The following is a 23258-nucleotide window of genomic DNA, read 5'->3' on the forward strand; positions in this document are numbered from 1 at the left end:
TAACCTTTATTACATTCTTTGTAGGACTAGACTTCCTGTCTCAGGAACTTCTCTGGAGTTCCCTCCTTTGCTGGTACTTTGCTTGTGTGGATTGACCATTCAAAGTTGCAATGGCACTGAAAAAAGTGACTTATGACCATTTTTCAAACTTACGACTGTTGCAGCATACCCACAGTCATGAGAGGCCAGGTGAGGAGATGCATGCCTCGCTGTGAGTGAGATTGAGTTGGCCACGCCCAGCCAATAACATGACCAAGTCATGTCCACCCAGTCACATGACCACCAAGCCACACCCACCACCTAAGCCACGCCCACAGAACCGGTTGTTAAAAATTTTGAATCCCACCCCTGGATAAACATCATTTGAATAACAGAATACTAACTTTAAAGAATTGAGTGCTACAAGCTACAATTGAGTGCTATTCCTTCTTGTTCTTAGTTTCTTGTAGATGTAGGAGTTTTTCTGCTATAATATAAAGTATGCTAAATGTAACACTACAGAACAGATTTCATGTTTTTTTCTCCTTAAAACTACATACCATTGATTTTCTGCAACTGAGGCAATGAAAGTTGCTGTGACCTCAATCACACTTGGGAGGTTACAAAAAATGGAATATGGCCCGAGAAATGGCCCAAGGGCTACCTGTTGCCTAACTCTAGATAGAAGTGTAGAGCACTTTAAACCATGAAAAATAAAACAAGAAGTATTAAGGTAAGGACAAAGGCAGGAAACAAAATGTAATCAAATACAATTGCATGCAAAATATAATAGAAAAAGAGCCATGGTGGCATAGTGGTTAGAATGCAGTATTGTAGACTAATTCTGCCCAACTGCTAGCAGTTCGATTCTCACTGGCTAAGCGGTGAGCATATGTAAGTGTAATTGCTATAATATGGGTACTGCTTGTTTAATGACCACTTGTTCAGCAACCATGCAAAGTTACAATGGTGCTGAAGAGGGCTTATGACTAATTCTCCTAATTATAGCCATTGCAGGATCAAGTGATTGTGTTTATGCTGCAGCATATACAGTGGAACCTCTGGTCACAACCGTAATTCATTCTGTAACTTCGGTCGCAACCTGATTTGGTCGTGACCAGAAGCAAGACTGACTGCGTGCGCCTACAAAAAAAATGGTGTGGAAGGGGAAATCGGTGTGGAAAGGGAATCGGGCGCGGCAAGGGAATTGGGCATGGCCATATTTGATTGCCACCTGATTTTTGAATTGTGACCTCTTTCTCCCATTCAGTTCCACCTAACTAGTCAAAACAGTGTCTACCAACTGTATAGCTTCTATAAATTTTATCATGTTCAAAGGTCTTAGGGCTTAAATCAAATCTAAATAATACTTTAATTGCTATTATATACCTACCTTTAGATAATGCTTCCTTGTATTTTTCTTTGGCAGAGTTTACTTCTTTAATTAATTGTCTATAACTAGATTTTAATTTTTCCAATTCAGTTTTTGTAACCTACCAAAAACATAAATAGAAAAGAAATGAGTATATCAACACATACTATGAGAGTTTAGATATTATCTATACAACCAAGCTAAAGCATGGAAAAATCAGTAGGGGAACATTTCATTTCCTTATGTGGGGCCCTATTAAGCAGAAATATTCTGAGACAACGCTTGAGTAATTCCATGGATCCTATTTTTGAGACAAATGCCTACAACAATGATTTTGATAGGAAACAACACTCTTCAGCAGAGACCCATCTGTATATTCTTACTGTAAAAGAGCCTGGGTTGGGGTTAAAATTGTCTTTTCAGAGAAAACTGAATTCTCTGATTTTGAAAATGTAAGTATTGAAAACATAATTTGACTTTTTTTTCTTACTATAAAGCTTAGGAATACTGCAATTTGCAATGACAATTCGCTATAAGTAATATATTTAAAAATAATTGGAAGTAATACTCCATTCCCATTTTTAACTTAGCAAAGAAACTTTTATTTCTGTAAATATTTTTCACACATTTATATATTTGCTTATAACTAAACTTTAGAAGTTAATAAGAATTGGCACTCAAAGACAAAAGTCTGAACATATTTTCAGTGAATGAAATGTGTATAACAATTTTAAATGTACTTTTAAAATATACCTTGAACATCTCTGCCTCAATTTGCTGATGAACACCTACATAGCTCTTCTTTATCTGTTGTTTGTCTTTAATCATCACAGTAAGTCTATGTAATGGCCCAGCATTCAAGTCTTCTGCATGCGTCTTCATGATCTTGCTAAGCTGCTCTGTTTGTTGCACAATAAGCAACCATGACTTAAAAAGAGATGAAAAGAGATTTATTATTGGCTTAGAAACCAAAAATATAAATGTCAACTTTCCAAAGATAAGACATGTTTAAGTATTTATTGGCAGAGCTCACAGTACAGTAGGATTGCTAACATAGCTGACTATATTTAAGAATACAAATAGCAACTCAAATATAGGGTCATAAAGACAACATACTTTAAAGTACAAAGACTAAAGTATATGTAAACATGGAAAGAAACAGAACAATACTCAAAAGTCATTGCAGATTACATTTAGCTAGTATGAGACATCTGAAAAGAAGCTATTAATTCCAAGTTTGAAAATACATGTTACATAATATTTGTATCATATGTATTTAGAATAGACGTCCTCTTAAATTGTATTTTTAACATAATTTTGGCTCATAAAACAATTCACATATGAAAAGTAGTGGCCAGAAAAATAAGTAAAATCCGAAAATTCCAACTAATTTTAATATTGCCTATCCAAACAGTTAAAGAGAAAAGGCAAATAAGATGTTCTAAATAAACTGTCATTCTCATTGGCTACCTGCATGCCCTTCCCTGCTCAGCAGCTACTTATTTCCTGCCAGCTTGCTTGGATTTACTTAATGACCCCAAGATCCTTGGTTAGCAATGGCAATGGGGAATGAGAGGATTGCCGTTGCTAAGCAATGCAGTCATATGATGTCACATTGTACAACTCCATCACTTAGGAATAGAAATTCTGGTCCTCATTGCCATAGTTAAGAAAAGATTATCTGTATAGTCTTGTTCAGATGCATTTCAAGTTCCAGCTGTCCCAGAATCACAAGATTGTGATCTGTACATTTGAATGCAAAGTCAATGGAGAAACTGGGCAGAAGGTTACAAATGGCAAAATGTGATATCCTTGCTTAACGGCTGCAGTAATTTAATAATGGCAACCAAGAGTGCTGCAATTACTGTTACTAAACAAAAGTTATATTTTATATCCGCAGCACTTAGTAACAGATATTCTAATTGCTATTGTTAACCAAGAAGTACTTGAAACAGAAATTTGGGGGCCAAAATTCAGAATGGAAGCATATAATTTATCCCAAAAATCCACAAAGAAATTCTCAAACATAAAACAAATCGAGTCCCATACAGAAAACATACACTGAGCCATTAGGTAGTTTAGCATCAAGATAAACAATCAAATTATGTTTATTCAAGTCGACAGAACTTAACAGAAACCAAGAAATTGTATCCTTACAGCTGCAGTCTTACAAATCATCATGTGTGTTTACAATGTTTGTAAATTTGTAGATCGTTATCAGATTTTACTCACTTTAAATTTAAATTAAATTACATTTTATTACCTTTGCTACGTTACTGACATAATCCAATTGTGACGTACTCTCTTTATCAACTTGATTGCAAAGGTTCTGTAAAGTGGATGCGTATTCTTTGTCACTTTTTATTCTCATGGCCATAAATTTCTTCACTGTTTCCAATAGCCGTAACTCCCAATCTTGCAGTTTTAGCAAAGCTTCATGAGAATATTTCAGGTCATTTCCAAACCCCATCTTTTTTCTTAAGGCACTAGATTTATCAAGGGCCACTAGTAAAAATTATTTTTGCCAGCACATCTGTAAACATCACAAAATAATAACAAAGGGCTATTATTATCATCTTTGGTCACACAGCCAGATATTTATACTACTATTATCTCTTTTATTCATTACACATGAAAGTCAGTCAACTGAACATTTTAAAATGTATGTATTAAAATGTATTAAAAATATACCAATAACTGGTCATTATGGTTGATATGGGTTGCTGACAGTGTCCCAGGTATCAACCATATATCTTTTTAAAATATATAATGTTCCAAGTAGTGCATTTTTTGCAGTTCCGCTGGTGTTATTGCATTATCATTATTATTATATACATAACTCGAGGAAGCGAACATAGTTAATATTCCTGTGCCCTATTTTCCCACAACAATTCTGTGAAGTAGGTTGAGCTGAGAGAGAGTGTGACTAGCCTGAAGTTATTCAGCTAGCTTTCATACCTAAGGGAGGCCTAGAACTCACAGTCCCGTTGTAGCCCAGCACTTTAACCACTATACCAAATTGTGTATTTTGTTCCATAAGCATTCCCAAAGAAGAGCTAAGGACTATTATAGAGAAGACACAAACATTCCTTTTTTCATTCACAACAGAGTGAACTAACCAGGAAGTAAAAGACCAAATCTCTTTATTTATCATCAAATCTGACTGGAGGGGCTTTGCAGTGGAGAGTCTTTGTATTCTAGGGGCTCAGTAATTGGTTTACAAGCTGCTTTAATACATAATATAGTTTCCTTAAGAATCATGCAAATAGAGCCAAATAGTACTGTTATATGAATGATAGGCAAATAACTGTTGGGTTGATGAATTATAGGTAATTCTTGGCTTTCAACAATTGTTTAATAAAATATGAAATATAGATGATTAAAGCAAAAGACAACTGATATTACTAGGTAATGTTTGTTAAAAGAAATAGAAATGTAAAATATTGTTATTAATATTAATGGCAGAGCTGTACTTGAATAGAATAATTATTCCACTTACTATTGTTATACATATATACACAGATAGATAGATAGATAGATAGATAGATAGATAGATAGATAGATAGATAGATAGATAGATAGATAGATAGATTGTTGGATGGATGGATGGATGTATATACATACATACATACATACATACATACATACATACATACATACTTTTTTCTTTTAAGAATTTAGTGTGTATTTTTAAGGGAATGTACCAAGCAGAATTTGATTGAACTAAATAAAATGACATCCAAGTTTGTCTGGTTGGGCAAGCGGCCACGTATTAAAATGAAACTATTACAAGATAATAGGAGCAGAGACGGTCTCGGACTACCAGAATGGAAGCTTTATTATCAGGCAGTGGTGTTGAGTTGGATTAAGGATTGAATTAAATTAAGAGACAAGAGAATCTTAACATTAGTGTGTATTAGTGTGTATTTTTAAGGGAATGTACCAAGCAGAATTTGATTGAACTAAATAAAATGACATCCAAGTTTGTCTGGTTGGGCAAGCGGCCACGTATTAAAATGAAACTATTACAAGATAATAGGAGCAGAGACGGTCTCGGACTACCAGAATGGAAGCTTTATTATCAGGCAGTGGTGTTGAGTTGGATTAAGGATTGAATTAAATTAAGAGACAAGAGAATCTTAACATTAGAAGGACATGACCTCTTGATAGGTTGGCATGCATTTTTGTGGGAAAATAAAAGTAAGATAAGGATTAGAATGTATAAGATAAATATGTATTGAGTTTATGTCTGTATGGAGAAGTCAAAAAAGCAATTTTCTTAAATGTCATTACTGATATAAAATGATAATTTTGACTATATATATATATATGGGTAAGTGCCCAAGACAGAGCATGCTATAAATTTCAGTGAAAATCATATTCTCCAGGTAAATTCGAGAACAGAAAGGCAAAATATACCCATACCTTTTATAAAAAGTATTGTTTTGATAGTTTTTCCCTTCCAATGTTCACACTCCAGGTTTCTGGCTTAGCACTTCCAGATTTTCTGTACTTTATTAAAGTCTGCAAAACAAATTGTATATGATTCACTTGACAAACCGTACAATGACACAGGTCTTGAATTGGGAGCCACATATTATGAGATACTGATACATATTATGAACTACAAGTAGTCCTCAACTTACGACCACAAAATTTATGTTGTTAAGCAAAATGTTTGTTAAATTAATTTTGGCCCATTTTACAACCTTTCTTACCACAGTTGTAAAGTGAATCATTGCAGCTGTTAAGGTAGTAAGACAGCTAAGTGCAACTGGCTTCCCCACTGACTTTGCTTGTCAGAAGATCGCAAAAGGTGACCCTGGGACATTGCAACCATTATAAATGTGAACCGGTTGCCAAGCATTTGAATTTTGGTCATGTGATGACAAGTATGCTACAAGAGTTGAAAGTATGAAAAACTGTCGTAAGTCACTTTTTTCAGTGCTTGTTGTAACTTCAAATGGTCACTAAACAAATGGTTGTAAGTCAAGTGCTAACCTGTGCTAATTCTATATATCAGCAGAAGCATTTACATCTGGGGCATTTATTTCAGGTAGGACATGCACAAATCCTTTAAACTTCTGTACTATATTGTTTTATCTGAGAATCATATCCTTGAGCGCACCAAATTCTCTATACCCACTTCTCATCATGCTTATAACTGCTTCCTGAACAAACTTGGGTCAAAATATATAAGACAGACAAAGTTCAAATGAAAGTGCTCAGATTGATATGTAAAAACTAGGAATCCTTAAAATTGTAATTCAAAATAGCATTTGCTATTAAAGTAACATTATTATAAATACAATATATAAAAACACAATACTATTGTACGAAATCAAATAACAATTCAATCCGTTCTCACTTGAGTACAAATGACCAGCCTCAAATTATCTTAATTTGAACACATTGTACAAAGACCTAGTTCTCTTAGGAAGTATAGACAGTAGTATTGGGAAAGATGGAAGAAAAGAGAAAAAGGGAAAAACTAGCAGCAAGGTGAATTATTACAATTACAGCAATTATAATTATAGCAACAACAGGTGCAAGGTTGGAAGATCAAGTTAAGGCCATATCATCCAATATTCACATTCATCTATATCAGGGATGTCAAACTGGGGGCCCGTGGGCCAGATGTGTTATGTGTAGTTGTGGTATTCTACCAATTCGGGCCAGTTTGGCCTGGTTCTGCTAATCTGATGGTGCCAATGAGCAGCAGAGACCGAACCTGTTCTCCCCGTCCCTCTGCTGTTGGACCCACCCATCCACCCTGGCTCCCATATTCACTTTTATTTCCTGCTTTTGAAGTGCAGTTGCTTTGTGCAGCATAGCAGAGTGCCACAAGGCAGCTGCTGAAGCAACAGGGAGAGTGAGGCTTGCAGGAGGTGAGTTGGAACCCACCCACCCTGGCTCTGCGCCTGTGCAAACACTTCTGTGCCTGTGCAAAGTGCACGTTGCAAAGTGTGTGCATATGTGCAAAGTGCGCCCAAGCCACGCCCACCGAACCAGTGGTAAATTTTTTTGAATCCCACCACTGGTTATGTGCAGGCCACGCACACCTCGGCTCTGCAAAGGCAAAAACTGTCATGAGACGTCACAATATGCCACATGATGTAATCGAGTTTGACACCCGTGATCTATATATGATCACTAGATGAAGTTCACACTGTCACAGTTGACATTGAGTTGATGGCACATAATCATTAAATTTTATTAAATTCTACGACAATATTTTTGGGATCTACTCTTTAAGGGCAAAGTCAATAATATGCAGACCTACAATTTTCTCTTTCTGTTTCCCACTTGTCAACTAAGGCAGAGTTACTCAGTCTTTCCAGCTTTGCAGACCAGCTCCATTTGCACAAACAGCATTCATGTATGCCCACTGCTCATGCAAATAGAACATGCGTGCACATGCTCACCCACTGCTCGTGCAAGTGGGAATGTGTGCACCTGCTCGCCATTTCCACAGCACAGTTGCAAACAGCTCACAGCCCACCAGTGGGCCATAGTCCAGAGGTTGGGGACCCGTCATCTATAAGGGTAATACCTTCTGAAATATCAACTTTAGAAAGCGACAGACTGCTATGGTCCCCAATTTTTTGTCATGGCTCTAAAATAATATTAAAACTATTTTTGCCATTTATGTTGAAACGAGGAGGGGTGTTAGCAAAAGCACTGCTCCCTCTTATTTGCAACATGCTGATTCGCAACAGCAAACTTTTAGTGTTTTTCAAGATGTTCTTGATTATTATGACTCCAAAAGCAATTGTTTGGCTTATTTGCTGCTGTACCTCAGCGAGGCTTTCAGGCCGAATTGTTCAAAAATAAAATCCTTAAATTACACTGCTGCATGGAAGATTATAAGGCAGCACTTCCCAAACCTGAGTAAATTATTTTAAAAAATGGATAAAAGTGGTTTTTTGGGGGTAACAAGACAATAACCTATTATCTATCACTACAGGGACAATTAAATTAACCAAGTGCATTAAAATCACCCAAGTTATTAGGATAAAACAATGAAATTACCAGTAGTAATTTGTTGAAATGACCTAAAGATTATTAAATAATACTGCTTTTGTTATACAAGTAGTCCTCGAGTTACAACTTGTTACAAATTGGTTCAGCAACTGTTTGAAGTTATAGGTCCTCAAAATTCAAGCATCTTCCCCCATTAAAACAAGCCCACTCTACTCCTGCCAGCAGAGGAGCCTGCTGCAGATCCCGTCAATCAAGGAACTCCGGATCCAGGATCCAGAAGGAAAACCTTCTCTACTGTAGCAATAGCCCCTCTGGAACTTCCTAGCCCCTGCGGTGAGGTTTGCCCCTGCCCTTTTATTCTTCTACAAGGGCTTGAAGACCTGGCTCCGCCAGTTGACCTAAGGATCCAACAGGGGAGTAGCACACTGGAGGTGGTCACTGGACTCATTAGCTGAACCCACCTCCCCTCTGCACTTCCTGTTCCCCTTCCACCCATCTTTTTAGATTTCATATTGTACTTTTTAGATTTCATATTGTTTTTATTGTTTCATTGCTTTGCTTTTGTTATGTTTACATTTTTCATCGTTTTTCCCATTTTGCTGTTGTAAGCCACCCAGAGTTGCCCCAGGGTGAGATGGGCAGAAATTAAATTTAACAAATCTGACTGTAACTGTTTCTTTATATTTAAAGAAGTTATTATATTCTGCATATGACTTTTTACTTTAAATCATCCCTGGTGATCTACCCAATTAACAAATATATAAAAATCCAGAATTTATCCTAGCTAAATCTCCTATCTTTAAAAAAAAACAAGATTTTACCTCGCTCTATATTTAAATATCCTTTCAATTTCTCACCATGTCTTTCTCTAATTTGGGAGCTTCATCTTATCTATTACAAAAGGAAATGAGTAAGAGCTCAACTGTAAACTAAAAACCAAAATTGTACCTTATTCATCTACCTGCAAACTCAAGTTTAAAAAGAAAATAAAACTGATTACAATCTAATGAAACAGCTCTTATCACTAAATGTACATGAAGTAACTGCCATACTTAGAGACACTGACTAATGCCGTTTGCAACTGAAAACAGATCACCTTTCCAGATTATTTTTTTTAACTTTCAGCGGTTGGGTGTGACCTGTAATTAGGATAGTGAAGTAATTTATTTCTCCAACATTTTTCTCACTGACTTTGACAAGATTATTTGTAAGACACTCTTCACAGCAGAACACTTGATGTATATAAGCACAGGGGAGACATTTATAGCTTTATATGATTAGATTAACACCTGAGAGTAAAGGTAAAGAATAAAATAAAAATAAAATAAATAGTAAAGTATAAACTTGTAGTTTATTCAAAAGTAAACACTGCTGTTTTCAATATTATTTATTTTCAAGTACTGTATATATTGCTATATAGCCATAGATATGAATTACAAAATATAGTTTTCATGTACATAAAAAGACACTAAAATAAAATCAAAAATAACATTCGCGTATTATTATGATTGGTCACGCTATCAGCCTGGTGTTTAAACTGGATTTGGTATTTTTATCAGCAGATTTAGAAATTTACAAAGTAGTAAAAAAAAAAAAAAAAGAGGGAGAGAGAAATACAATTTCTGAAATTTATTTTCCCGACTCCTCTTGATAGAATTATTCCAGCTAATTTTTTTCTTCTGATTCACAGACTTTTTTATGCCAGGAAATACAGACATCTAAGTAATTACATGTGGGTGAGCAATATCAGATCATCTGTTTGGACATGCAAGGGAAGGGAGATTACTTTGAATTTGTTGTCTTCTACTCTAAAGTTGAAAGTCATCTGAAGAAGTATTTCAGGAAGAATTATTGATACAACCCTGGGGAAACAAAAGTTGAAATAAAATGCTTTTATTTGGAATGGAATAGCTTGACACACCAAAGAATATTATTCTGAAATAACTGAGACTATTCATAGAATGGTTGCTAAGGTGAAAAATTATGAAGATACAAATCTAACCAATAAATATTTAATAAAGAAGCCCCAATGTACTCAGTGGGAATTAAGACTTCAAGTGGAATATTCCAAATTCTCTGAAAAGATTGCATGCTTATTTGTGGATTATTATTATTTTTGTTAATAAACTAAACAAACTAAAAGTCATGATATTTATGACAAATCTGCTTAAAAATATAACATCTTGGCAACCTTGAATGACAAGAGAAAGATAAGTATCAATCAAACCTTTGTTGTGGTCATAGACCAGCATGGAAGAGTAAAACACAAACAGATATTTTTAATAAAATACATAAAAGTCAAAATGATATATATCTTATACAAAAACACAAATCTAAAAAATTATAAAAGGGATAAATATATTAAAAAACAAAGATTAATACTGTATGCAGCTAACTAAACCTATCATAATATAAAACATGCAATTAACAAACCAAGTACTCATTAAGGCTTGTATGAAGCCCAAGGCACATCTGATGAATTTTGATAGTTGTTGCACAGAATCAGCAATATTGTATGTGGTAGCAGGATTAGTGTCTGCAAGCAGCATGAAAGTGTAAAATTGTCCTGTGTGCCCTAAGTATTTATACACTATTTGTGAGATGAGGCTAGTGCAAATGTCTCTGTAGTACAGGCACTGGAGAAGGACAGTGTCACAGGGTCATTGCCTGTCTAGGTAAGGAATTTGCCTTCAAGGACAGTTGAGGGATGGGCATGACCCTGTGACAGAATGAAAGCCCTGCAGTGGGTAGGTATCCCAAGGTTAAGTATATCATGGGAGAAGCAAATATCTGTTGGATTCACTGGCAATAAAGATTGGAGATCTGGCTGCATCCAATTGGTGCTATATGCTATTTAATAAGCGCTTTGGTGTAGTTGTATCCAATGCTAAGTAAGAAACCTGGAGAAACGTCCAAGGATGAGATTTTAGTTGTCACTGCTTTCTTCCATATGAAATGAAAGTCATTACTCCATAGTTTGTGGGGTGAAACCAGGAAAAAAAAGAATAGTTTGAGCCAATAGTTGAATATGATCATCTAAACTCTAGCCTCCACTTTTGGGATTTGAAGGGCTGACCTTCAAAATTTGGAAGAACAACTTCTAATGGCACAAAATTGGAAAAGGAGCCCAACTGGGCACTATAAAGAAGTTGTGTTATTGGCTTAGCTTTGAATAGTTTGAGTGCTGCACATATGAATGATGACTGACAATCTTTGTCAACACACTGCAGGTATATAGTGGCCACCTCTTGTCTTGAGGAAGGCAGTTAAACTCCTCTGTGCATTTCCTGCTGTTAGAAGAAACTAAGTTAAGTTCAGCTCTGATTAGTAAATTTAAATGAATTATTTGAGAATTCGAAAAACTAACCTGAAAAGATATAACAGCAAATTTGTTTCATCAGGCTGCCAAAAAAATTGCACAGTTGCAGTCATATACAATAGACATCTTATTTCTGAACAGACTTATTGTATCTGAAAACATTTTTAAAAAATATTTAAGCTCACCTTTATTTGGAAACAAAGCAAACCATCACTGAGAAAAGATAATTGAATTTTTTTTAATCCGAGGGCAGAAACTTGGAAGATAAAGGAAAAGAATGCTCATTACTACCTCTAGCCTTCTACGAGAAGGCAGAGCTTTCTAGTTCTCAATCTTCCTTGATAGTTATCAAACAAAATAAAATCTAAAGCATGATAAAAAAATGTTTCTACCTTGCAGCATGAAATTTACCCTATTATCTGGGTTCCTTCTTTGAATGATTTGATGGAAAGCAATGGGCCCAATTAGCCAATATTTTTTATTATGCCAGTGAAAGCCGTCAAAGGAGTAGGCAGAAATGCTACTTTGTTGAGTTTCTATCTGCATAATCATTTAGAACAGGGGTGTCAAACTTGTGTCTCATTGTCGTCACAAGATGTATCACAACTTTTTCCCCTTGCTAAACCGGGGGTGGCAGTGGCCAGCATCTGTGCCATGAGTTTGATACCCAATTTAGAGCATGACAAGAATTCTACCAATAAGCTAGTAAGAATTCTATTCATCTACCTGCCAATCTTTTATCATACTGATATACTCTCATTGTGTTCTTTTTCATTGTTTATTGTTCTGTTTTACTTCTGCTCTGTTTATACTCTTTTCATTTCTTACTTTATATTGCTGTAAGCCACCTCAAGTCCCACAGCCAGATAGGTAGCAAATAAATTTAAGAAATAATAATAATCTGTGATATTCATTTCTAAGAAAGCGTTCAATTCTCTTGAACATTATTATAAGGTTTGGTAACAGGGAAAATCACAGTTGAAATCAAATCGAGATAATATGTAAGTATTGATGGGACTGTATTCTCTTGAATGACATCTGAAGCCTAGACATGCCTCTTGCTTTTCTTTGCTTTTCCATCTGTTAGGTCAAGAGTATATTTTCATTGTTATTTAGCAATAATTTGTATGCAGCCTACTCACTAGAAAAAAACTCAATTTCATGCAATCCCTTATACTGCTGTCAATTTAAGAATCTTCCATCCTAAAAGCTCTTCAAAAGTCCTATAAAACAAGTGATGGAAAACACAATTATGCCTTGTACATTAACTGTTCTTAAGTTGATCACTTTTCACATAGTAGCTCAGCTTTGCAACTTCACTATTGCAGCATGTTTAATGTAGAGCTTCCAAACAGCTTTTGAAAGTAAACCAAGTTGATGAAAATGTAGAAAATAGGTTGTTTTAAGTGCTCATACGAGAATCCCATTATGTCCATATTAAAAGTTTTGAATTAGTAGCCTTCTGCTTTCCACATATATTTAGTGTAGTGTTGTTAACTTTCATAGTTTAAACAGTCTAGAGTTTGATTATTTAGATACATCAATATGTATAGAAGAAAATGCTCTTTTGAAAATGCTTCTGCTTTCAAATTAAGAATACATATTTCCCACAATTTTCAATTTTTTTCACTTTTGTTATATTGGTACTTATATCAAGTTTCTGAGTGTTTAAATTCATTAATATTCATGCTATAAACCAGAGGTGAGAAGGCTGTAACTTTTAGGAAACCTATTTAGCTCATGTGATGATATTCTGACTCCACAAGCCAATATGAACTGTTGTAATCTATACGCTACTAAAACTCTTGCATTTGTAACATTTAATTAGGAGATATCAATGTACCTCAAATGGGCTACTTACAGAATGTTGGCATCCATTACTATGGATGGAGTGACATTTGGGAAAGTTGTGGCAGCTGCTGCTACAATGCTATTACCGTGCTGCTGTGGTCACATGATTTTCATTTTCAATGTTTCCAGCCATTAGTACTATCTCTTACTTCCTCCTCCACCTAGCAGCAGCCACATATCTACCTGCTGGGAAGAGAAGGTAAGGAAGAAGAGAAGGGAGGAAGGAAACTGTCATTCACTGACATCTTCCCACAAGGAAACTCAATGGGGAAGCCAACAGGAAAACAGAAGTTGTTCCTGCTTCCCGATTATTTTGCCTGCCTGTGGTAACTCTGATTCTGTGTTTATTCAGAGAAAATCTCTGAAAAAGTGATCTAATGTGTTGTCTACTCTGTAATTAAGATCTAGAAGTATTTGGTTAACAATTTCTCTAATTAGCTAATTTTCTCTTTTTGCCTTAACCAATAATTGCCAGCAAGAAAACCAAGTATAGCCTCAAACAACTTAATGCTAAAATGGGAAGAGAAGATGCACTTAGAAAAAATGTGCTCCTTTTTTAGCTTAACTTCCTAAACTACCTCAGCGATTTCAGTGGTGCATATTACATAACTAGCAGGATACGTAGCTTTGCTACAAAACTATGTGATCAGGCAAGTTTTTGAGGAGGAAAATAAGGGGAAAACATTGTGCCTCTGCCTACCAGCATCCATCGGTATTCATCTGGCTAGTATCCTGTCAGTGTGTGAGACAGTTGAGAGCTGTTTGGAAACCTAAACAGTATTTGCTGTGTGAGCAAGGAGACAACAAGTGCATGGCTTAACTCAACTGTTCTGTAGTAAAGCTGCTTGCTGCTATGAAAGTAAAACTGAAACTCCTCCCCTCGGCTTACATTTTGCATTTGGAACAGATTTCTTTTCAGGTGGGGAGAGGGAGAACTCCTTAGCATCAGAGGGCTATTTGGAAACAAACAGTATCTGCTGTGTGAGCATGGAGACAGCAAGGAGCTTGGGTGTGGCTTAGCTCAACTGTAAAGCAGCTTGCTGCTGTGAAAGTAAAAATGAAACTGAAACTCCTTTCCCCTGCTTGTGTTTTGCATTTGGAACAGATTTTTTTTCGTGTGGGGAGGGGGAGTAGAACTCCTTAGCATTACAGCATGTTAATAATATATGAAATACAAATGCTCTGATGGTCATTTCAAAAAATCCTTTCTTAGTGTGCACCTAAAAGCCAAGAGGAACATATGTGCCAAATTTCAAGTTTGTAGGCTTTACGGTTCTGGAGATTTTGTGATGACGCATGAGTGTTTTTTAGCTTTTATATATATAGAAGATTAGAATAACAAGAGCCAATTCAAGTGTGTGTATATTTTTACTTATGTAAAGAAAATGGCTTGCTTTCATACTTTCCTATAATGGTGCATTCACTTAAGCACTGAGACAAACTGATAGCATTATGACATTTACTTATATTAGGCTATGAAATTTGTATATTAGTGTATAATTTATGGAAAAGCTATCAGTCAATTGCAATGATGGCTTATTCAACCAGTTACAAACACAGTGGCTTAATAGAGCTTGTAACACACACACACACACACACACACACACACACTGATGTTAAGACTAAATGGTTCTTAAAATACATTTTCTCAGACTCCAAACAACTGTATTATGACTTAACATACAATAGGGAAATATGTTGCAAGGCACTAAGCTAACTTACAAAAGAGACTTCAGTTACTAAACTATCAATTTAGACAAAAGCATAGGTGGCATTTCTCAGAACTCATTCATCAATATAAGATTAAATTGAAATTACTTGTTCACTGATCTAACAGTTATACATTTAAGTCAAAGTGTTCTCTTCTAAATTCATTTTCTATGAATTGTTTGCCTTCCCTGGCATATCTTCTAAATTCTTTGATAGGTTTGACAGTGATCTAAAGCTTCATTTTCCCTAAAGATTTGAAACCAGAATATAAATTTTGTTGCTAAACAAAGCAAATTAAAATGAATTTCTCACAACAGTAATTATCTATATATCTATATCTATATCTATATCTATATCTATATCTATATCTATCTATCTATCTATCTATCTATCTATCTATCTATATATGTTTTCTGAGGTTCTCGCGGGTATTTGTATGTGGATCTTTTGGTTATTCGGGTTTTCTCCCGCGTAAGATTGGAAGTATCTAGGCAACGTTTCGATGAAGTCTCATTCATCATCTTCAGGCTTCTGTCTTCTGCTCTGTGCTTCTCAGAGTGATGTGAGCTTGCAGCTGCTTCTTCCTTTTAACTGCTAGTGGGGGTGTGACTTGATTGGGTGGGGACTTGGCTGTGTTCTGATTGGGTGGGGGTGTGTTCTCATTGGTTGGGGTTTGGCTGTGTTCTGATTGGTTGGGGGTTGGCCTTGTTCTGATTGGCTGGAGGTGTGTTCTGTTCAGGTGGGGGCTTGGTTGTGCTCAGGTTGGTCTTAGTTACTGGGGGATTTGAGCTGGTGAGCTGTGATCTTGCTATTTGGCTTCGAGTTCGTGGTCGTGCTGCATCTTCATGGTGGGGGTCAGTTTGCTTCAAGTATGGCTCAGAGGGGTTGGAAGTGGGTAGTGATGCAGCTGCAGTGTGGCTTCTGGTCTGTGGTCGTGTCTCATCTTCTGTGTGGGTGTGAGTCTGCTTTTTACGTGGAAGTGTGGTGGTGGCATCTTGTGTGGCCCTCGTGGGTGTGGGTCTGGTCCAACCCCCCAACCAATCAGAACACAGCCAAACCCCCAACCAATGAGAACACACCCCCACCCAATCAGAACACAGCCAAGTCCCCACCCAATCAAGTCACACCCCCACTAGCAGTTAAAAGGAAGAAGCAGCTGCAAGCTCACATCACTCTGAGAAGCACAGAGCAGAAGACAGAAGCCTGAAGATGATGAATGAGACTTCATCAAACGCTGCTTCAGATACTTCCAATCTTACGCGGGAGAAACCCAATAACCAAAGATAGATAGATAGATAGATAGATAGATAGATAGATAGATATACATATATATATATATATATACATATATATATACATATATATATATATATATATATACATATATATATATATATAATTTATATATATATAAAATTCAGAAAGCAATTCTATCCTCTGCCAATTTAGCATTTGTAGTCTAATCAGCTACCACTGAATGCATATATTGTACAACCTTTGAAATACCTAACATGACTCCATGTAAGTATATGTAGAACCACTAACACATTTGTGGATTTAAAATTAGGGGTTCCAATTAAATAGAAATGGAGCAACTGAAGACTGAATTGACAATTGCTCAATTAGGTTTGTAGAACAAAGTCATTATCTAGTTGTAATCCATTTTTGAATCCCTCCAGTTACATTAAAAAATACAATAAGGTTTGAAAAATATTCTAAAATCTTTTGTTGCACATCTAAAAACTAAACTTCATGTGAAGGACTGTAAATATAAACATCAGCTGTGAAACTCAATTAATGGTGCAGGGAAATTTCCAAAATATATAGGAAATGAAGATTCAGGTAGTCCTTGAGTTATGACAGAAATCAGTTCCAAAATGTTCATTCCTAAGCAATGTGGCTGTAAAGTGCAATGTCACATGATTGCATTACTTAGTGAGAATAATCCCTGCATTCCCCATTGCCAATTGTTAAGCATGGATTGTGGGATATTTTCTGAGCATCTCCTTGTAACTTTCTGCCAGCTTCCCACAAGCAAAATCAATCGCAAGTCACAAGCAGTTCACAGGCAGGCTGATAGGTGACTGCTGTTGGATGTGAAGGGAGGAAGTGAGAGCACAGGTGGCTGGGGTGGTATGATGTTAGCATGGCAGGGCTTGGAGTGGCTCCTGCTGGAAGTGCAACGAGCAGAAGTATGGTGTGGGCACAGCAGGGCTTGGAGTAGCTGGGAAAGAGAACAAAGGGGTTCGTGGGTTACCAGGGAAGTGCAGTGAAAATGCAGTGGTGCTATTGTAGGGTGCGTAAGTCCCTGGAGAAATGCAGCAAAAGTGAAGAGAGGCTTGGAGAAAGTTCACAGGTAGGGGAGACTTTAACTTGCAATCTCCCCCATTGACTTTGCTTGTGGGAAGCTAGCAGGGAAGGTTGCAAATCATGATCACTTGATTGTACTAAGCATTGCAACTCTTGTTAATTGTGAGCCAGTTGCCAAGAGCTCAGCTCATGACTATGTAGGTCATAACCACCACTTGTCATCATCATAACTTTGAACTGTTTGCTGAACAAGTGGTCGTTAACCAAGGGCTACCTTGTAAAGTAGAACAACAAAAGTTAAACTCATGCACATATACTGGAAAGATTCATCATTTAAGTTCATATGAGCTTACAGTATACAAAATAAATGGGAATAAATTTTGCAAGGTATTTTGGAAAAGTTTTAGGATAAGGAAAAGAAATGTGTTTAAAAAGGAGAAAAATCCCTTAGATTATATTATGTTCCCTGTTTTAACTCTTAAGTCTATTCCCATATGATTGTACACCGGGATCAACTACATATGTAGGTTTGCACAATTCAGTAATTTAAGGTTTAAAGTTGTAATGTACAAATATATTTCTATAATTTAGGAAATCCCATTTAGGTGCTAAAACATTTTACCCCTCAGGCTAATTATGACAAGGAATGACATCTTAAATAAAATTGCCAACAAGAGCCCACATATTTTGTATTACGTTTTCTTCTAAGATTATGTATTCTGCAGAATTCCAAACATTAAAAAAGGTATCCAATAAGCAATCATCCCATTTAACTCAATGTTGTATTCATGGATGGAATTTCAGGTATCAGTTCTACTAGACTTCATAAAATTGCTAGGGACTGAACTGAAAGCTTTTATAATGCAACATTTACTAATCAATTGACTCTAATCTCATGCAGTGAACCATTCTACACTTTTCCATGAAACCAATAAAAGATCCAACATTTATTCCACCATACTCTAATAAGTAGAAAATGTTTATTGCTGTAATAAATATATATCTTAGCAATTAAAACTGTCATATTAATGAAAAAATCATTTAGGGTCATTCAGCTGTTTGACTTCCACAGCTGGAGTACACTCTCAGAAAACACACATTTAAGGACCCATGCAATTTAAAGTAGCATCCCTCTTGCCCCCCTCCCTTATTCTTACAACAGTACCAACATATTAAGCTTCATGGATAAATAACAGCTCCTAATAGCTGATACTCTTACATCTATTCACTCAATTTATAAAATTCAACCATTAAGAAGTAATGTTTCTACTAGGCCAAGTATTGAAATATGAACTGTAAGACTGTTTCCTTCAACATATAATGGCCTCTTGGAGAAATGTGAAAATATTGGGTTTTTAAATAATTCCAAGCTTCTATTGTACACAAGCAAAAGTAATTTAATACAGTTTTCTGTGTAAGTTCATAACGTGTACATAAATTTTCTTTCATATCCCTCTCTCCCCCACCCCAAACTAGATTTCAACTGCATCCTTGCCAAGTGAAATGGAGCAAATAAAGCAACTTTTACACATACAAATTATATTTATATAAATATTATATAAAAGAACCTCCACGGGAAGGGATGGCTCTACTTCCTTCAAACTTCCAGTGGGCCAAACTGTGACTAGTGAAAAGGAATCCCAGCCTCTTCATAAAGACAGAACAGAATAGAATAACAGAAGGGACCTTGGAGGTCTTCTAGTCCAACCTCCTGCTTATGCAGGAAACCCTATACCATTTCAGACAAATAGTTTTCAGACAAATCTCTTCTTTAAAATTTCCAGTGTTGGAGCATTCACACCTTTTGGAGGCAAGGTGTTCCACTGATTAATTGTTCTGTCAGGAAATTTCTCCTTAGTTCTAGGTTGCTTCTTTCCTTGATCAGTTTTCACCAACTGCTTCTTGTCCTGCCTTCAGGTGCTTTGGAGAACAGTTGGCCTCCCTCATCTTTGTGGCAACTCCTGAGATATTGGAAGACTGCTATCAGTAACCCTTAACCCTTCTTTTCATTAAACTAGACATACCCAATTCCAGCCACCGCTCTTTATGTCTTTTAACCTCCAGTCCCCAGACAACCTTGCCATCGACAACACCTTTAAGGTGTTCGGTGTTATGCCCAAAGCCAGCTATGGTGGGTAACGACAAGCAGGGAAACCAGACATCAGCAAAAGGGCAGAGACGGCGAGGAAGCTCCGAAGCCTGCGTAAGCCGAAAGTCCGAAAACTCCATCTCAAGCGAATCCAAGTGCCGTCCCTATCACCTCACTTCCGAAGTGACCTGGTCGAGGAACCGAGGACGACTGGGCGGAGGAGGGGAACCGCCGGCCCAGGGACGCAAGGCCGAGCGGGGAACGCCAGATCGCCTCCCCCCTCCCCAGATGACCGAGGGTGGGGGCCCACGACTCGGCAGCACCATGCTGCCCAAAGAAGCCCCGCTGCTGGCCGCCACAGCAGCAGCGCCTCCCTTTTGCCCCGCTTCCTTCCTTTATCCTCGAAAGCGATCCCGGCGCCGCCCCCGCCCACTCGTCCGGCCTAGGCGCCGCACCTCTCCCAAGCCTGGCACCCTTCGAAGTGGCCCCTGCCGCGCACCCTTCCTCCGCCTGGCTTTCGCCAAGCACAAAACCCCACCGGCGGCACCACAGACCCCGAGCGCAACATTCACCTACCTGACAAGCTGAGCCCCCTCCACCACAATACGCCTGCCACCCGCCCCGCCTATGTCACGGGCGGCCGCCGCAGCGAATCCTCGCTTCCTTCTGCCGCTGCCGACAACCAATCGGCTTCCAAAGCAGCTCACCCGCCGGGAGCCAATCCGCACGCCATCCAGACCGCTCGGCGAGAGGAGAGGTTGCTGGTCGGTACACCAATGAATGGAGGCGAAAGTGGTGGTCTCGAGCTTCAGAGCGGAAAGGCTATTGGTTGAATCGCTTGGGTGGGGCGGGCCAACGAGTGGGGAGGGCTTGATTTGATTTCCTCTCCTCATCTAAGGTGAAATGGGTTAGTAGCTCAGGGAAGAAGATACTAGTAGGACGTGGTGGCAGAAGGACGGACGCGGGGATGTATTGGTTTTCCCGCTATAGCCCTGATGATGTAATAAACTGGACGTTTTGGGTGTAACTCATCAGTGGAGTTTCTTAAAGGTTACAATATATTGAATGAGCCTTATCTGAATTCAGCGGGAGCCTCTTTATGTTTCAGTATAAATGCGCTGAAGACTTTGACTTAATCTTTCAGAAACCGTCGTAGGTTGGAATGGGTTGTTCTGTTGTTTCACTGGCATGCAATTGAAAAAAACTATTTCAAGGTTCGGGTTACTTTTGATCCAAACCATAGCTGCAAATTGCATTAGGAAGGAAACACTGAACTACCTTACACTTAACTCTGTCATAACCCCCACGATTCTGCAGTAGTTGGGGCTTCTAGAGTCTAGACAAGCCTATTGTATAGAACACACCTGTTCAATTGAGAAGTCCATATGAAGGCTTTTAAAGAAAAATACATACATACGTAGTTGCAAATCCAGATTTTTTTTTAAATTTGGGATCTTATTTTTATTGTTGGAGATAACTGAGAATTAAAGTACTTTACTTTTAATTGGACTATCAGGCCATATTGTTCATAATGCTCTACTAAGGATCTCCTGATTGCTTGCAGCTATTATGCCATGTTTTTAGTGGATGCATCTTTAGTACAGGTATTAAGTTGACTTAAATTTTACCTTCCTAAGTCAATTAATGTCCTTGCGTTCTTAATATGTTTACTTTTTTTTCTTTAGCCAACTTGTTTCGGTTTAAACTGTTAAAATAATATATTTGTGTCAGAATCATTGAGTCTGAGACATCTTTTCTGGAAATTGATGGTTTATTTTTTAGCTCTAGGAATTGTAAAAAGTGATTTCTCTGAACTAGATGGGACTTTATTTAAAAGTAGGCTAGGTATTTGAAATGATAAAATGGAAAGTTTTTTTTTATTTACCTACAAAGGTCATCCTTTTTGCTGATGGCTGGAGATTAAGATGATTTCCAACCATCATCACCCAGCATATGGAATAGATAAAACCATATACTGTATGAGGGTGTATATGGTGACAAATCGACTATTACAAATACATGGAAATAAGCTCCATCTGTAAACAATTCAAAAAAGAATGTAACCAAAGGGTCAAAGAAAGGGGCAGATATTCTTAAATACATCCTTCCTAAATGATTAACCAACATAACATTCAGATAAGTAGGAACCAGTACCATACACATAGGAATAATAAAAAAAATACCCTATTCAAGGAAGAAACAATACAGGTAGTCTTCAATTTGCAACAGTTCATTTAATGGCTATTCAAAGTTACAATGGAACTGAAAAAAAGTGACATGATCGTTTTTCACATTTATGACTGTTGCAGTATCCCTGTGGTCACGTGATCAAAATTTAATGTTTGGCAACTGACTCATATTTATGACAGTTGCAGTGTCATGGGTCATGTGATCACTTTTTGCAAACTTCTTACAAGAAAAGTCAAAGGGGAAACCAGATTCACTTAACAACCATGTTACTAACTTAACAGCTGCAGTGATTCAGGTAACCACTGTGGCAAGAAAGGTTATAAATTGGGGCAAAACTCGACAGATGTTTCACTTAGCAACAGAACTTTTGAGCTCAGTTGTGGTCATAAATCAAGGACTACCTGTATTTCAATCAAGTCAAGAAGGACAAGCTACCACATATAGGTAGCCAGAAAAATTTATTTCCTCATGCATTGAGGATATTATCTACAGCAAGCTTGAAGAACACCAAGAAGCCAACTGGATAAGATGTTTTCAAGTTGCAATAACCCTTCAAAAACCTAGGGAAAAAAAATCTAGTTAAAGATGAGAGCTGGACAAATTTGTAAACCTCAGATAACTATGATTGAAAGTTCTTCATCATTTTTAGCTATTTTTTAAAGACCACATTATCTGCTACTCCATCTCTCTTGTCATTCATAGACCATTTTGGTATTTCTAAATTACCAGTTTTGTTATTCTCCTATCTTGTAAAAAAAAATTCTGGTGACTATTTTTGTGCGAATACTGACAATTTTAATATTCTGTCCATTTTATTTAATGCTTCCCCAAAACAATTTCCATAAAGAGGGGACTTTGAAAAACCAGCTGAGGACTATAATGTAAATATCTATTTAATGAGTTTTCCTGCTCAGAACAATCAAAGAATTATGATAGATTTTGTTTCTGCAAATCTTACTATTACCCTCTCTCTGTTCATTGTGTGTTTCAGCACTGTCCTTCAGTTTTGATTCACCCCCCCACTTTATTATGTTAATTTCCCAGGTCCACCTTGTCATATCAATCAGGTAGAATTAATCCTCTTGTTTAGAAAACTTAAAAGCTTAAAAGATCACTATTTTACATTCCATTGTTTAAAAAAAAAGCTTGCTATGAGAATAAAGTGAACCTTTAAAGACAATTATATGCCTGAAAGTTGAATACAAGTATAAGATGGGGAATCCTCTAACCTCTATATCCTTACACCCACTAACCCCCACTCCTTTAACCTCAAACTAACCACTATTGACCACACCCCATTCCTAAGAGGTCTGTAAGGGACGTGCATAAGTGCACCATCGTGCTTACCGTCCCTATCCTATTGTCCCCATTTATTCGTACCTATTTCCTGTATTCTTACTCATGTTTATACTTATATCTATTATCTTGTAAGCAATTGACAAATCAAATAAATA

General features: G+C 37.0%; 1 protein-coding gene across 8 annotated transcripts in view; it reads right to left on the bottom strand.

Moving 5' to 3' along the window:
* Window positions 1-20252, bottom strand: part of FER (FER tyrosine kinase) — a 134182-nt gene extending 113930 nt beyond the window's left edge. For 2 of the 8 annotated variants that reach the window (XM_087958095.1, XM_087958089.1), the window contains exons 1-6: window positions 20191-20252; window positions 13516-13691; window positions 5777-5875; window positions 3615-3884; window positions 2105-2278; window positions 1373-1472 (exon numbers count right to left, since the gene is read on the bottom strand). In XM_087958095.1, coding sequence (XP_087814221.1) covers window positions 1373-1472; window positions 2105-2278; window positions 3615-3821 — 481 coding nt within the window. In that variant the 5' untranslated portion in view covers window positions 3822-3884; window positions 5777-5875; window positions 13516-13691; window positions 20191-20252. Of the gene's footprint in view, window positions 1-1372; window positions 1473-2104; window positions 2279-3614; window positions 3885-5776; window positions 5876-10121; window positions 10194-13515; window positions 13692-19326; window positions 19487-20186 lie in introns of those variants that run through there. The other 6 variants (XM_087958094.1, XM_087958091.1, XM_026673017.2 and 3 more) reach the window with 4 other exon arrangements.
* Window positions 20253-23258: the final 3006 nt, after the last annotated feature.

Source organism: Notechis scutatus, chromosome 2, assembly GCF_049901735.1.
Source record: "Notechis scutatus isolate UNSWTSFEM ecotype Mainland chromosome 2, rNotScu1.2, whole genome shotgun sequence".
NCBI lineage: Eukaryota > Metazoa > Chordata > Lepidosauria > Squamata > Elapidae > Notechis > Notechis scutatus.